The sequence below is a fragment of the Rosa chinensis genome, chromosome 5 (genome assembly GCF_002994745.2).
Source record: "Rosa chinensis cultivar Old Blush chromosome 5, RchiOBHm-V2, whole genome shotgun sequence".
Lineage (NCBI taxonomy): Eukaryota > Viridiplantae > Streptophyta > Magnoliopsida > Rosales > Rosaceae > Rosa > Rosa chinensis.
Window position 1 is genome coordinate 35398042 of NC_037092.1, and position 12401 is coordinate 35410442.

General features: G+C 38.6%; 2 protein-coding genes across 3 annotated transcripts; both read right to left on the reverse strand.

Annotated features, from left to right (window-relative positions):
* Positions 1–2122: 2122 nt before the first annotated feature.
* LOC112165916 (mitogen-activated protein kinase kinase kinase 18) lies at positions 2123–3898 on the reverse strand. Its single transcript, XM_024302620.2, has one exon. It carries the CDS (start codon positions 3593–3595, stop codon positions 2138–2140), a length of 1458 nt encoding a protein of 485 aa, XP_024158388.1. The 5' UTR covers positions 3596–3898; the 3' UTR covers positions 2123–2137.
* Positions 3899–6731: 2833 nt separating this feature from the next.
* Positions 6732–10961, reverse strand: LOC112165512 (aspartic proteinase A1). 2 transcript variants are annotated; one of them, XM_024302057.2, is made up of 14 exons: positions 10825–10961; positions 9829–10205; positions 9679–9739; positions 9463–9557; positions 9270–9382; positions 8951–9119; positions 8813–8852; positions 8651–8715; positions 8190–8303; positions 7999–8063; positions 7660–7816; positions 7453–7572; positions 7219–7307; positions 6732–7051 (listed from the first exon to the last, which is right to left on the reverse strand). In XM_024302057.2, exons 2-14 carry the CDS (start codon positions 10198–10200, stop codon positions 6967–6969), a joined length of 1545 nt encoding a protein of 514 aa, XP_024157825.1. In that variant the 5' UTR covers positions 10201–10205; positions 10825–10961; the 3' UTR covers positions 6732–6966. The 2 variants fall into 2 exon arrangements, with proteins under 2 accessions (XP_024157825.1, XP_024157826.1); XM_024302058.2 differs by having other exon boundaries at positions 10712–10836.
* Between the last annotated feature and the right edge of the window lie 1440 nt (positions 10962–12401).

Sequence of the window (12401 nt, forward strand, 5' to 3'; positions counted from 1 at the left end):
TAAGCTAAGTGATCAATAATGAACATACTCAAGGCATCCCTCAATAGAAGTCTTACCTAATTTCTATTTAAACTTGAGCAAATGATAAGGTTTTGTTGCTCTTTAGCTCATGTACGTATTAATAACCCTAAAATTGTAGGGCATACATATAGGGAAGTAAATATGAATTATTATTTGTTGACTTGAGTAATGTTTAGAGGCTCAAATGAATCGAAAATGTGAAGATACTCTAAATAAATATTGTGCACAAATTTCAGACTAGCTATTCTTGCAACACAATTAAATTTTTGACAAAAGAAAAGGAAAAGATGTTTTTAAGAGTTGTTGAAATAATGCACTAATTCAATAACACTAATGTGTCAATGAATTAATTTAATGTAAAGATAAAATAGTTGAGAATTTCTAAAAATACCCGTCTTACATTCTCACAGGTCTACGAGCTAATAAATGAGTTACATATAGTTATAGCTATACGACATTTAGACTCCAAATTTGAGACAAATCTAGAACAAAAAAATTGCAAATTAAAGCGGTTGCCTCATACAGGTCTGCATGTCTTTAGATCCAACTATACTAGCTGGATAGAATAATGTCAGAAAATCTGGTTGATTACATTTATGAGTAAAATCCATTAAAATCTGGTGGCATTGTATTTTTGTTTTAGCACAGATTCATGTATCTGTCCATGATAGAATAAATCAGAGCAACAAACTTACATTAATCTGGTAGAGTATAAGAGCAACTCCAACAGATTCTCTATATTTTGATTTTTCTCTACTTTAGGGAAAAATGAGCCTCTTTTGCTCCAACAGATTCCCTATAACTATCTCTATTTTAGGGAAAGTGAGGAGAGAGAAAACCAAATTCCCTATATTTACAGCAAACTCCAAAATTTTAAAGAAGAATATGGAGATTTTATAAATTACTGTAAACTAGGGAATCTGTTGGAGTTGGAGAATAAAAATAGGCTAAAAGTTTGACTTTTGCTTCTCTATAATACAAAAATTATAGAGAAGCTGTTGGAGTTGCTCTAAGTGTATAACTCACCTACTATAATAATGGAATTGGAATAGGGAGAGAGAACGAAACTTGTTGACCCTCCCAAGTTGCCTAACAAAAGTCTCTTTGGTTCACACATCAAGGAAGCTTCATCAAAGAGAGGAAAATATCAATTAATTAAATTGACTTCCATGTCAAGTCAATATATAAGACTTGTATAAATGTTACATAAACAGACAATGTTGTTTTTCTATTTACCCAAAAAACAAAATAAAAGCTGGCTTCTGCTGTATTTACCCCAAAAAAAAAAATACAGGTTGCTGTTGCTTCACTGGCAAAATCAAAGGAATTACAACAGCAATGGCCTTCACAGACAGCTAATGCATTTAACCTTTCACATGCATGTCAGTAAAAGCCTAATGAGCCACATGATACTGTCTTTTTTTAGCATAATGTTCCTGAGACTAAAATTATGTAAACCACACAATTTGTTTAATCAGAGCACAAAGTTTGGTAATGATAGAAACAAAAAGCGTAGTTAGGCATGGGGAAATTTAGGTGCAGATTGATCTGATGAGATTTTCCAAGAGTATGTGATTGGGGGGATATAAACAAGAAGAGAGGAAGATGCTTACAGACTAGATATATGCAGATGCAGGAGAGTAGAGGGACAGCTGGTCTTGTTTCTCCTTTTGGCTATGACAGGACTCCAAGAGACAGCTACTGCTCCTCAATTTTATGGGAGAGATGCCATATTGCCATTAGATGCCAAAGGAGTGGAAAGTTTATGTATATCCAAATTATGGGTAATGGTTAATTAACTCGAGCCGGTGACTATTTCAAAAAAAAACAAATTTGTTTTAACTACTTAATTTAATGTATTTGAGATATTTCATTAAACACTTTGTATTTATTTTAAAACACTGAGGTAAATTAAGGATAAATTTAGTTCCATGGAGCAATCAACTCACTTGCACAATTACACCTATGCTAAACAGTAACCAGCTAATGATGTATAAGTTAGCAGTGCCCATGATCACCAAATGCTTTTTGTAAAGATATGCGACTTTGGTGTGGAGACTTATAACTCTAGTTGCTAAGAGCATTTACCCTTATGCTCGAATAAGGCATTTGGCCCTTAACATATAAATGCATTTACCCTGTAGAGAAATTGATCTGTCATGTGGCATTGTACCAAACTAACACAAAACAGAGAAGACATTAACAAGAGGAACTTAAGCACCACAGATTGACCAGAAAAATCAAAACACGAATGATAACAATGGGAGTGAATAAAAGAATAATTCCGAGTATCTTGTTCAATATCAAGATTGTTTACGAAAGAATCGTCTGTAACAATGTATGAAATTACAAAATCTCCATCACTGCCAATTCTACTGTTAGACTCTACAAAACATTCAGAATCTATTTCCTCATTATCATCACACATTGAACTGTGAAGCTCCTCATCAATAATGGAATCCATATCTGATGCAACAGTTGCCGTCATATATTCCTGCTCTGAAATAGCAACAATGACATTGTTGCTCTTCAGTAAGGCTTGGCTATCCTCAGCACCATTGCTTCTAACAGTGCACCAATTCCCATCAAATTCCCAATTGGGTATACCTGAAAATGCAGAACAAGTACCTCCGATCAACATCTTGATCCTTTCTTGCGGAGAAGAACTGGAACAAATGCTTTCACAAACTTGATTCTGAGGAGCTTCTTCAAAGACTTCAAATGAATCCCAAAGGCCTTGATCCAACACACTAATAGGAGATGAGCTCAGAGTCGTAGACCCCATTGAGTAGTCTTTAAGAAATGGATGCTCAAGAAGCTTCTTAGCTGTCCACCTCTCTCTTGGGCATGTCGTCAAACACTTGTTCAAGAAATCCTTACCCTCTTTCGAAAGCCACCTCGGAAACTCCGGCAAGTCACCGGAGAATCCAATCCGGTAGAGAGCGGAAACAGGGTCACTTACATCCGGCCAGGGGCTATTGCCCCCTGTGGCCATTTCAATCAATGTACAGCCAAGTGCCCATATATCTGCTTCAAAACCCTGCTCTTCTCCGCGTGCCACCTCCGGCGCCATGAACACCGGCGTGCCGGAAAATGCCGACGTGGATGCTTCATGCACCAATTTAGCACAACCCAGATCAGCAATTTTGATCTTGGCACTCTCTTCAGACACCAAAATGTTCTGGCTCTTAATGTCACAATGTGCCAGCCCAATTGAATGAAGATATTCCAAACCCTGCACAATCTGACGCGTGTATGATTGGATCATACACTCCTCGAGCTCCTTTCCATGGCTTTGAATAGCATCGGAAAGCGCGCCGCCGGGTATGTACTCCATGAAAAGGTTGTACATAGGCTCATTGTGTTCAGTGCTAACATCACAACCTATGTACTTGACCACATGAGGAGAGCTCAGCTTAGATAGAAAACACTGCTCCTTTTGCAAGAACGACGACTGCGAAAGCTCGGCCGACTTCACCGCGAAGACCTCACCGGAGAGGGCTGATGTGGCTAGAGAGACGGTGGCGGTGGAGCCGCGGCCGATCGTTGGTCCTCTAGTCCACTCCATCACCATGGCATATAGAGAGAGGTTTTTCTTTGGGTTTTGTTGGTGTAGGTATGTGTGGTTTTGAAATTGCTATGAAATGGTTCCGCGATGCAACATTTTTATATGTGACTTTGGGGTCATTTGGGTAGGTCGAAAAAGTAAAAAAACCAAAGTATAAACTAGGGTATAAACTAATCAAGATTGATAATTTAGTTTTCTAGATTTCTTGCTGCCCAAAATGTCAAGCTGTGAAGAGGGTTGGAACTTGGAAGTGAGCCGATGTGTCAAAAGGAGAGGGAGCTTGACAGCTCTGGCCGTCTGGGAGCGCAGTTACTTGGGGTTGTAATAAAGCCACCCACATGGCGACACATGAAAGTGTTTTAAGTGGCACATGCCAAGATTAAGAACAGATTAGGCTGCTTGTTTGGCAAGTGAATTTTTGCGGCGCCAAAAGCACTTAATCTATGATTCTATTCTACTCTTTCAACACGCTTCTTTTGAATTTTTCTTGTTAGTATGAATAGGAGAATGAGTTCACACTTCGCCATGGACAAAGGATATTGGTGAAACTTCCGTCGGTTGACAAAGTTGGTTGCGGTTAGTAAACTAAGATACAGGAGTTTTGACCTCGTGTGTTTGAGCGATTCTTCGATTGATGATGTAAACTTGAGATGTGTACTGCGTCACAAATTGACCGGTGCATCTGATATGATATGTAATTCAAGACCAAATTTAAAGTGAAGTCGATAAGACATTGATCTCTGTTTCATCAAGTTTATCGGTTTTTTTTGGCATGTGCATATAATTGAAATCGACAATTCTTCACAAATCAGGTATAGCGTTGGTCTTACAATTTCTGATTGCAACACAGGAGATGGTTAATAGTGACTAGTAAGTGTTATATTCATGTATGGTGGGCTGGTTGATCTTGATTGAAAGCTAACAAATATCTTTAATCTTTTCGGGGGACCCTAGGAAACTTGAGAGGAAATTCAGCACAATACTTTGTCCAATTGACGAACATTCATGTACTAACTACAGCACTAGGTATATGCATCTAATCAGGCAGAGGGTAGCGTATTGTGACCATTGTAGAAAGGTTAATAAATAAACCAAGACGTTACCATTTCAAGGAAGGAATCTAAAGCAAAGCTAAACAAGACTATGAAATGACCTAAGAACATCTTTAGAATACTCTCTATCTCGACTTCTTAAATATTTTGAAGAACATCTTTAATTGTTTTATCAATTTTAACGATTGCACCAGACTCTTCAGTGACTCTTCATTTTAACTTTTAGCTATCTCGCTCCTAAATATAAGGAGCCAGAGCGAGATCTTATTAATTTAAAATAATTTTTTTAAGTCATTATATGTCATTTATAAATACATTTAAATTATTTTTTCTTCATTCAATAAATAATATAAATCAAAATCTAGATAAAAGAGAGAGAACTGCGTATTTCTAGAGTGACTAGCTAAAATGACTTTTTAGCTATTTTGACTAAAATTTAACCAAAAATTACTAACATTGCTAAATATGCTCTAAATCTCTTAGCCGATGTGGGCTTCACAGTTTTCTATCTACCGCAGCCATTTTCATTTTAGGTTTTGCTTTGGAGGATGATACCCTTTTCTATGGGACTGCCAATAATCGTTCATTTTCTATTTATATGTTTTATTCTTGTTAGAGATCATGTTAATGTTTTCTGTATCATTTCAATTCTATTGAATGTCCCGAAGGGATGAAAAAAGGTCGTACATGGACAATCTTCGATCAGATGTGCTGATCAACATGCATGTCTGATCGATCCGGCCAACATTGACACGTGGATAATCTTAGAAATGTAGAGGACATCTTGGTACGTAGTCGGCAAATGTTTTAAAGTTTCATTTTAGTTTGGTGGCAACCGGCACCCCCAGGCAAGATTTTCTTCATGATAGAGATTGGTTTAATACCATTTGTAATGTTGCCAAGGCCTCCTCCAAAAGCTCTACGCGGCTAGCTTTTGCATGGAGATTTGAACTCGACCGATATCGGATTCTAGTATCACTTTTCCACGACTAAAGTAGAGATTCTCAGTCTAGCCAAAGTCGAATTCAAGTTCCTTTCCCATTAGTGACAGAAAGTAGCATAATGGAATCACAATGTGAAAGAAGGCCATCAACTATGCTTCGAAGGATGGTCGTGTCGGTGCAAGACAAACCTGGGTGGCGTGGTGCAGCAGAGGCCAAGCATTGAACACAAACCAACCCTTTACAGCTATGAGATGGGAGCACACAGACTAGACTTTGAGCCAAAGACCAACCGACCTTTCCCTTTTTATCTGTTTGCGAAAAGAGACCAACCAACCGCTCAAACCCATTTGGGTGAGATCTGAGTACAGCTCAATGAGGCAAAACGTAGATGCCCAAAAGCTTCATGTCAGATGGAAATTCTTTTGGGTCATAATGAAATGAGAGACTGAATCTTGATCACACCATTGCGTGTAGAAGCAATCGGACCATCACTTTAGCAGTGACATTTCGTTGTCCTAAGCTAGCTGTGTGTACAAGACGTACAAGCATATAATTACAAAGAGTGTTGTGAGTTCACAATCGTAACTACACATGAATGAGCCTTCATTACATTTGCCTAGAATTTCAGACAGGCCATGTGAAATACAACCGCGAAATGCTTATTTACAGTGTGTATCAGCATCAACACAATTCGGAACTCGACACAAGTATTAAATTGTTCCACGCAGGGTCTACTGATTTATTCGTGTCGGGGAGTGTGCTCACGCACCAAGCAATCGTGTTCTAAATATCATGAACACGGTAGACACGATATACCAAATAAATGACCCAAAGCAGCAACAAACACAGTTCTCATGCACTAAGAGGAAACAAAACTTATTCCAATTGGAAAAGCCCAACGAATGAGCTTTTTAAGATGCAGGACGAGGCCGACCTTTCCAAGTTGAACAAAACCTTGCTCCATAAGTTGGTACCTGTGTAACATTCTAATATGTCTTCACCAAGTTATGAGGAAACGTCAAGCATTCAAGAAGACAGCTATCAATTAAAGAGACTGAAGGAAACATGGCTTCCCCATCTAAGCCCAAGGAGCAGAAGCAACAAAGCATACAAACCATACACAGCATAATAAAGTACACAATGGGACGGTCTCAAAAGTTCCATTTTCTTATTTCAAGTGCAGTCTTCAGACAATATTCAACAGCCAGACGGATGGATTAATATTTACATGAAAACACCATTCACTACCGTTGCTTCCAGTACTAGATAAGTGTTTTTTCTTTTTTATCTTTTCACAAAATTGAAAACATAGTAGTGGCCATTATAAAAGGGGCACAACAGCGCGACAAGCTGAACTGTAACTATAGAAGGTAAGCTTTATCTATGCAGCTTCTGCAAATCCAATTCTCTCATTGCCATAGTCAAACACAGTGTGGTACTGACCCATGAACACATCTCCCAGAATCCTGTTGCAAACAAGACAAGGGATTAATTAGTGAACAAAGTCTTCCAAAATTGATAACGCACGCTCAACGTTCGAAAGACCAACCAAAAGAATATACGACCACATTCAAGGATCTAAAGATCATATAAGCAAAAAGATTCCAGAAACTGAAGAAAGTTTGGACTATACCAGAGTGGTCCACGAGGAGGTGGGACATCCAAAGCAGTAAATCCACTGATGCATTGTGCTACCTCCCCCTCGCCTACTTTGAGCACGTACTGTTTTCCATCAAAAAGGAAAAAAGTATACCATGATTAGTGATGAAGTCAACAAAGGTGTAATCTTTTACTCTTTTACAACAATAGACATCAAACACAAGTTGGTCTCAGAAAAATGTGAACATGTATAACCATTATGACTGACCTGCTCAGGGGCTAGATCAAATTGTTTTCCACCAATTGTGAAGGACACACTAGGCATGGAAGACAAACCGGCACAATCAACAGCAGATTCTCCCATTGGGCTAGGCAGCCGATCACAGAGCTGCAATTATGAGCTTATAACCATGAGTACGAGCAAGCCAATAAACTGCAACCTAAAGAGACGCATTAGATGTTAGAGTTGCTTCACCTGATTCACATAGTCAAGTATGCGATCCTGTGTTTGATTCTGCTTGAGCTGATTTTGCATCCATACAACAGTCATCTCACAAGCAGAACACATTGCATCAGATAAGCCAGCAGATGACTTGTGATTGTCCTCGTCCACAACACTCTTGATTCCAACACTGACCACAATCACATGATTAGAGTGCATAGTTAGAACAAAACAGATATGTTGAGTAAATAGATTCATGAAATAACAGACAAATACATTTAGAACAAGGTTAACTAGTTATTGCTAAGACTTCACAAGAACTTATTTCAAACATGTAAGCAACTTGAAGTCAAGAAGTAAATTGGATCCAACCTTACACCGCGAGTCCCATCAAATGTGCATAACCCAATCTGAGAGCAGATTTTCTGTGGTTGGTCCTGCCACAATTGAAAATAAAAAACTGCTTAAAAATCACAAGTACGCAAAACAGTCTCTTCAGGAGTTGTGAAAACCAAATGATTTACTGGCTTTACGTATTAAGATGGCAGGTCAAAAGGTGTTACCTTTGCTAAAATCATCTTAATTATGGTATCTCCATATTCTGCAACTACAGTCTTGCATTCTTGACTTACAATCCCGGTGGCTCCAATGGCATGGTTGAGTTCAGTAATAATTGTCTATTAATGATATAAAACACAATTAAGCAAAAATAAATGGTAGTCTGCAAGTATGCACACGCTAGACGTCGAAAATTATTAGAAGGAACAAACAATGATGTACATGTGAACATACAATGATGTATCATAATAGAATGGAGAAGAAAACAAAAGATAACTTCAAGGAGGATAGAGCATGAATATCGTCAATGGCTGATCATGAATGTAGAAAACAATAGATGACAAATTGCTGAGTGAAATTTCTATACAATGATGTACAAAAGAGCAAACAGCAAGTAAAATGACAAAGCTATCATTGGTAATGAACTCCAGAAATCAAACAAAGACACAGATACAGGAATACATACCGTTGGGCCAACCAACAGAGAAGTTCCAGAATCAGCAATCGCTGCACAGCCTCCGGCACAAAATCCTGAAATAACTCTCCCAGTCAGACAGGATACTAACATAAGTGTATGAAAGAAAATACTAACTGTAAAAAAGAGCAAACATAAAAATGTTTTCCTTACCAGTTGTTTGACCATCAATCAAAACATCACCCATGTCAAACTGAAACAAAAGTATCAGAATGAACAAAATTAGAATATTTTAACAATCATCTAACATACTGTTGATATTGACAGCAAATGAAAGTTTGGAACACCAACCTGCCAATAGCCTTTCTGTGTAACAGGAACATATGTGTGCTCTCCGACATAATGATCAGGATCCACTCCACCAAAAACAATTTCACCTCCTACTTCTTCGTCAGCATTGCGGTTAAACCAGAATGAGAAAACAGGTTCCTTAAGAAGACCCTGCTTGACCATGTTATACCTGTAGAACCCCTAAAGTCAAAATCTTGGAAAACGAACCATCTGTAATTCATATACCATGAATTTTCCTCCAGAACGGATGGAATACACAACCTACAAGATTAACAACAGAATAGGAACGAAAATTAACAGTATAGGATATGGGAAATACCACACAGGAACAGCATTTCCAACTGAAATTTCTTGAAATCCAAGGCCAAGTATTCCATCAAATTTGGCTACCAAGAATGTGATGCCGGGCTCCTTGGTTGCCTCAATAAATTCCTGAAACAAACCACATGTATCAGTACCACTAAAGGTAAATTCAACAAGTTAAAAATGTAGGACAAAGATCTTAGATTTACCTGATCTTTCACCACGAGGTCACCAACTGTAACATGGTCTTCACTGAAGAAGCCAGAGATTGCACCAGTTCCATATTGGATTGCTGCAGGTTTACCTGCACAATAGAAAAAGCCAGAACATGTTCTCCGTCATCAATTGGGAATGTTCCTCCAACAAATACACCAGGTCTAAAAGAAAGTAAAGATAGACAAAAGAATGTGGTGGCAGAAACAAACCATTTTTGCTGTAGGTGGTTGAACTGCTCGACTTGTACTTTGGATGCAGATAGCATGCAATCTGCACTCATACAAAACATACATAAGATGTCTGGTTGTCTCCCAACTCAGAAACTCACTTATAACCAAATTTAGAAATAAGAAACTCACCGAGAAATAACACTTGGAAGAAGGCACCCACAAATTTGAGCTACCAGTATCAAAGATCACAGTGAACTTCTGAGGGGGAGTGCCGATACCAATCTCCCCAAAGTACTGAGCGTCCATGTAATTCTTGAGAGATACAATATCAATGTCCTGATCATCTCCCAGAGTTCCACGAAGATTATATTTCCGGATAACAGCTGTCACAGCATCCCCATTCTTGGAATGAAGGTTAGCAGCAACCCGGTTGTTTTGATCAAACTTCCTCTTTTTCAGTCCAACCCGGAGCAACCCATCATTGGATGCAGAAAAAACCAAGGGAAACAGGAGGAAACAAAGAAACAGCGTCGCTGTAACAGACCTAAGCTCGGCTTCCATGTTATCTGCACGCCGAAGAATCCGATTACCAAATTGCATAAAACACCAATCAATCATCACATCCACTCAAATCCATCAGAAACCAAAATTAAAAAAACGATAACAGCAGAGTAGTCAACTTTACTAGGACCTCATAAACCTTGACTAATATAATCAGATATAAATTCAAAAGCTTAAACAGGTCAACACTGTGTAACTCATCAATTTTCATCATATTTTTTCCATAAATTTCCAGAAAAATTAGAAAACAAAAGAGAGAGAGAGAGCAAAAATCAAAGTCGGTAAAATTCCGCATAAGCTCAACAAAATAATCCGATTTTCCAAAAACAAAAACAAAATCTAGAGTCGATCACACTGAATCATGCAAGGTTTCAACCCCGTCTGAAATTCACACGATCGTTGACTTCAACAATCTCCTAACCTCTCAGAGAGTCTCCAAGATCAAATTACACAAGAAACAAAGCTCAAGCAGGAAAAATAAAAAATAAAAAAATAAGAAAGCTATAAGTACCTGGCGATCATGAACAAAGAAAGAAAGCTAGCTAGGGTTTATAAGAAGCAGAAATTACAGAGAGGATTAAAGAAACAGAAACTAAAAATAGAAAAAGATTGAGACGAACTCACAGTTGGGAGAGAGAGAGAGAGAGAGAGAGAGAGAACCAGAGCTTTTGCCAGATAACTGTTGTGGGGGGTTGTGGAAAGATACTTGTATCTCGAAGCGGACAACTCCAGGCCTTTGCCGTACACGTGTAAGCGGTGACTCATCGGTACGGTCCAAAAAAAAAGCATATACTTTGCTTATCTCAGAAGAATTGGAAATTAAAAAAAAAAAGAAAGAAAAAACGGAAAGGGGGATTTGATTCGGTGCTGAATGGACTAGGCCCAGCAGACTAGAGGGTTTCGCGGGCTACGGGTACGGGCTGGGTCAAACATGGACCTTCTGGGCTTCTGGCGCTTATAATGTTCTCATCGACCCAATTCAGACCTTGGCAGCTTATAAAGTAGTCCTAGGCCTGGGCACAGGCCGAGCCCGATATGAATTTTACAGGGACCGGGACCAAGCCTGAGTATCTCGGGTCGGGCTCAAATTTAGTTTTTCATTTTGAGGGACCACTAGAGCCCATACTGTTATTAAACGAGCCAATCCTTTAGGTTTTTGGGACCCAACAACAACGCTACAAAATTCATTAACATAATCAAGATTTGCCAATAAGATAAAATCAAGGCCAACAAAAAATAAAAATGAGAATTAAAAACAGAGAGTTGGCCAGTCTTTCTCTAATGCCCTCAAAAGCTGCAATAACCCATCAGCCTTCTTTAATGTATAAAATCGTTTTTATGCTTCCTGAAAATGTGATGCTACCAAGTGGTTAATAGCAAATAAGCACCACATTCAAATGGTTATTCAACATTACTTGATGAAGCTCTTTTACCTTACTCGTTGCAAACTTTTACGTCAAACGGAATTGGAAAAGGACATGAGATCTACACAAAATGAACTAAAAATTGAACATATTATGTACACAAATCTAGGTTTGTTCGAAATCTGGGCTTCTTTCTACTTGTTCGAGATCTGGAAATCATTGTTCTTCGAAAGGGATTGAGGGCTAGCTTCGAAGGGAATCTGGGTTCTTCGGTTCTTCCCAATCGCTTCGAGCTTCGAAGGAAATCTGGGTTCCTCCCAATTGAAAGAAAATATGTATTTCCTTCAGAGCTGCAGTCACAATTTGGCTGCTAGGAATTGGCTTTGGAAGGAGAAGGTACTCAAGGTAGTGAGAAAGAAGGGTCAGCTTTGAAACTGAGAGGGTCGGGCTTAGGGCTGTCAATTCTGACACCAGCCAATAACACGACTCGAAACTAGCACGATCAAAAAGCGGGTCGGCAGTGGGTCAACCCACCATTACCCATTTATTAAATGGGTCGGCCACGGGTCAACCCGCCAACACAAAGTGAACCTAGATAACCCAATTATGTTGTACTTCTTCTTGAAATTTTGGACGTTTGGAGTATTTGAACATAAGATTAAACAATTTGAAATAGGATTATTATCACAAATGATACCTGAACTATACCTCAATCTTATCGATGGTACTTGAACTTCAATTTTGATCACAACCAGTACCCAAACTTTTCGATTTCATTTTAAATGGTACCTAGAGCCACCTCTGGTCACTATTCCGACTAAAAACGACATAGGAGGC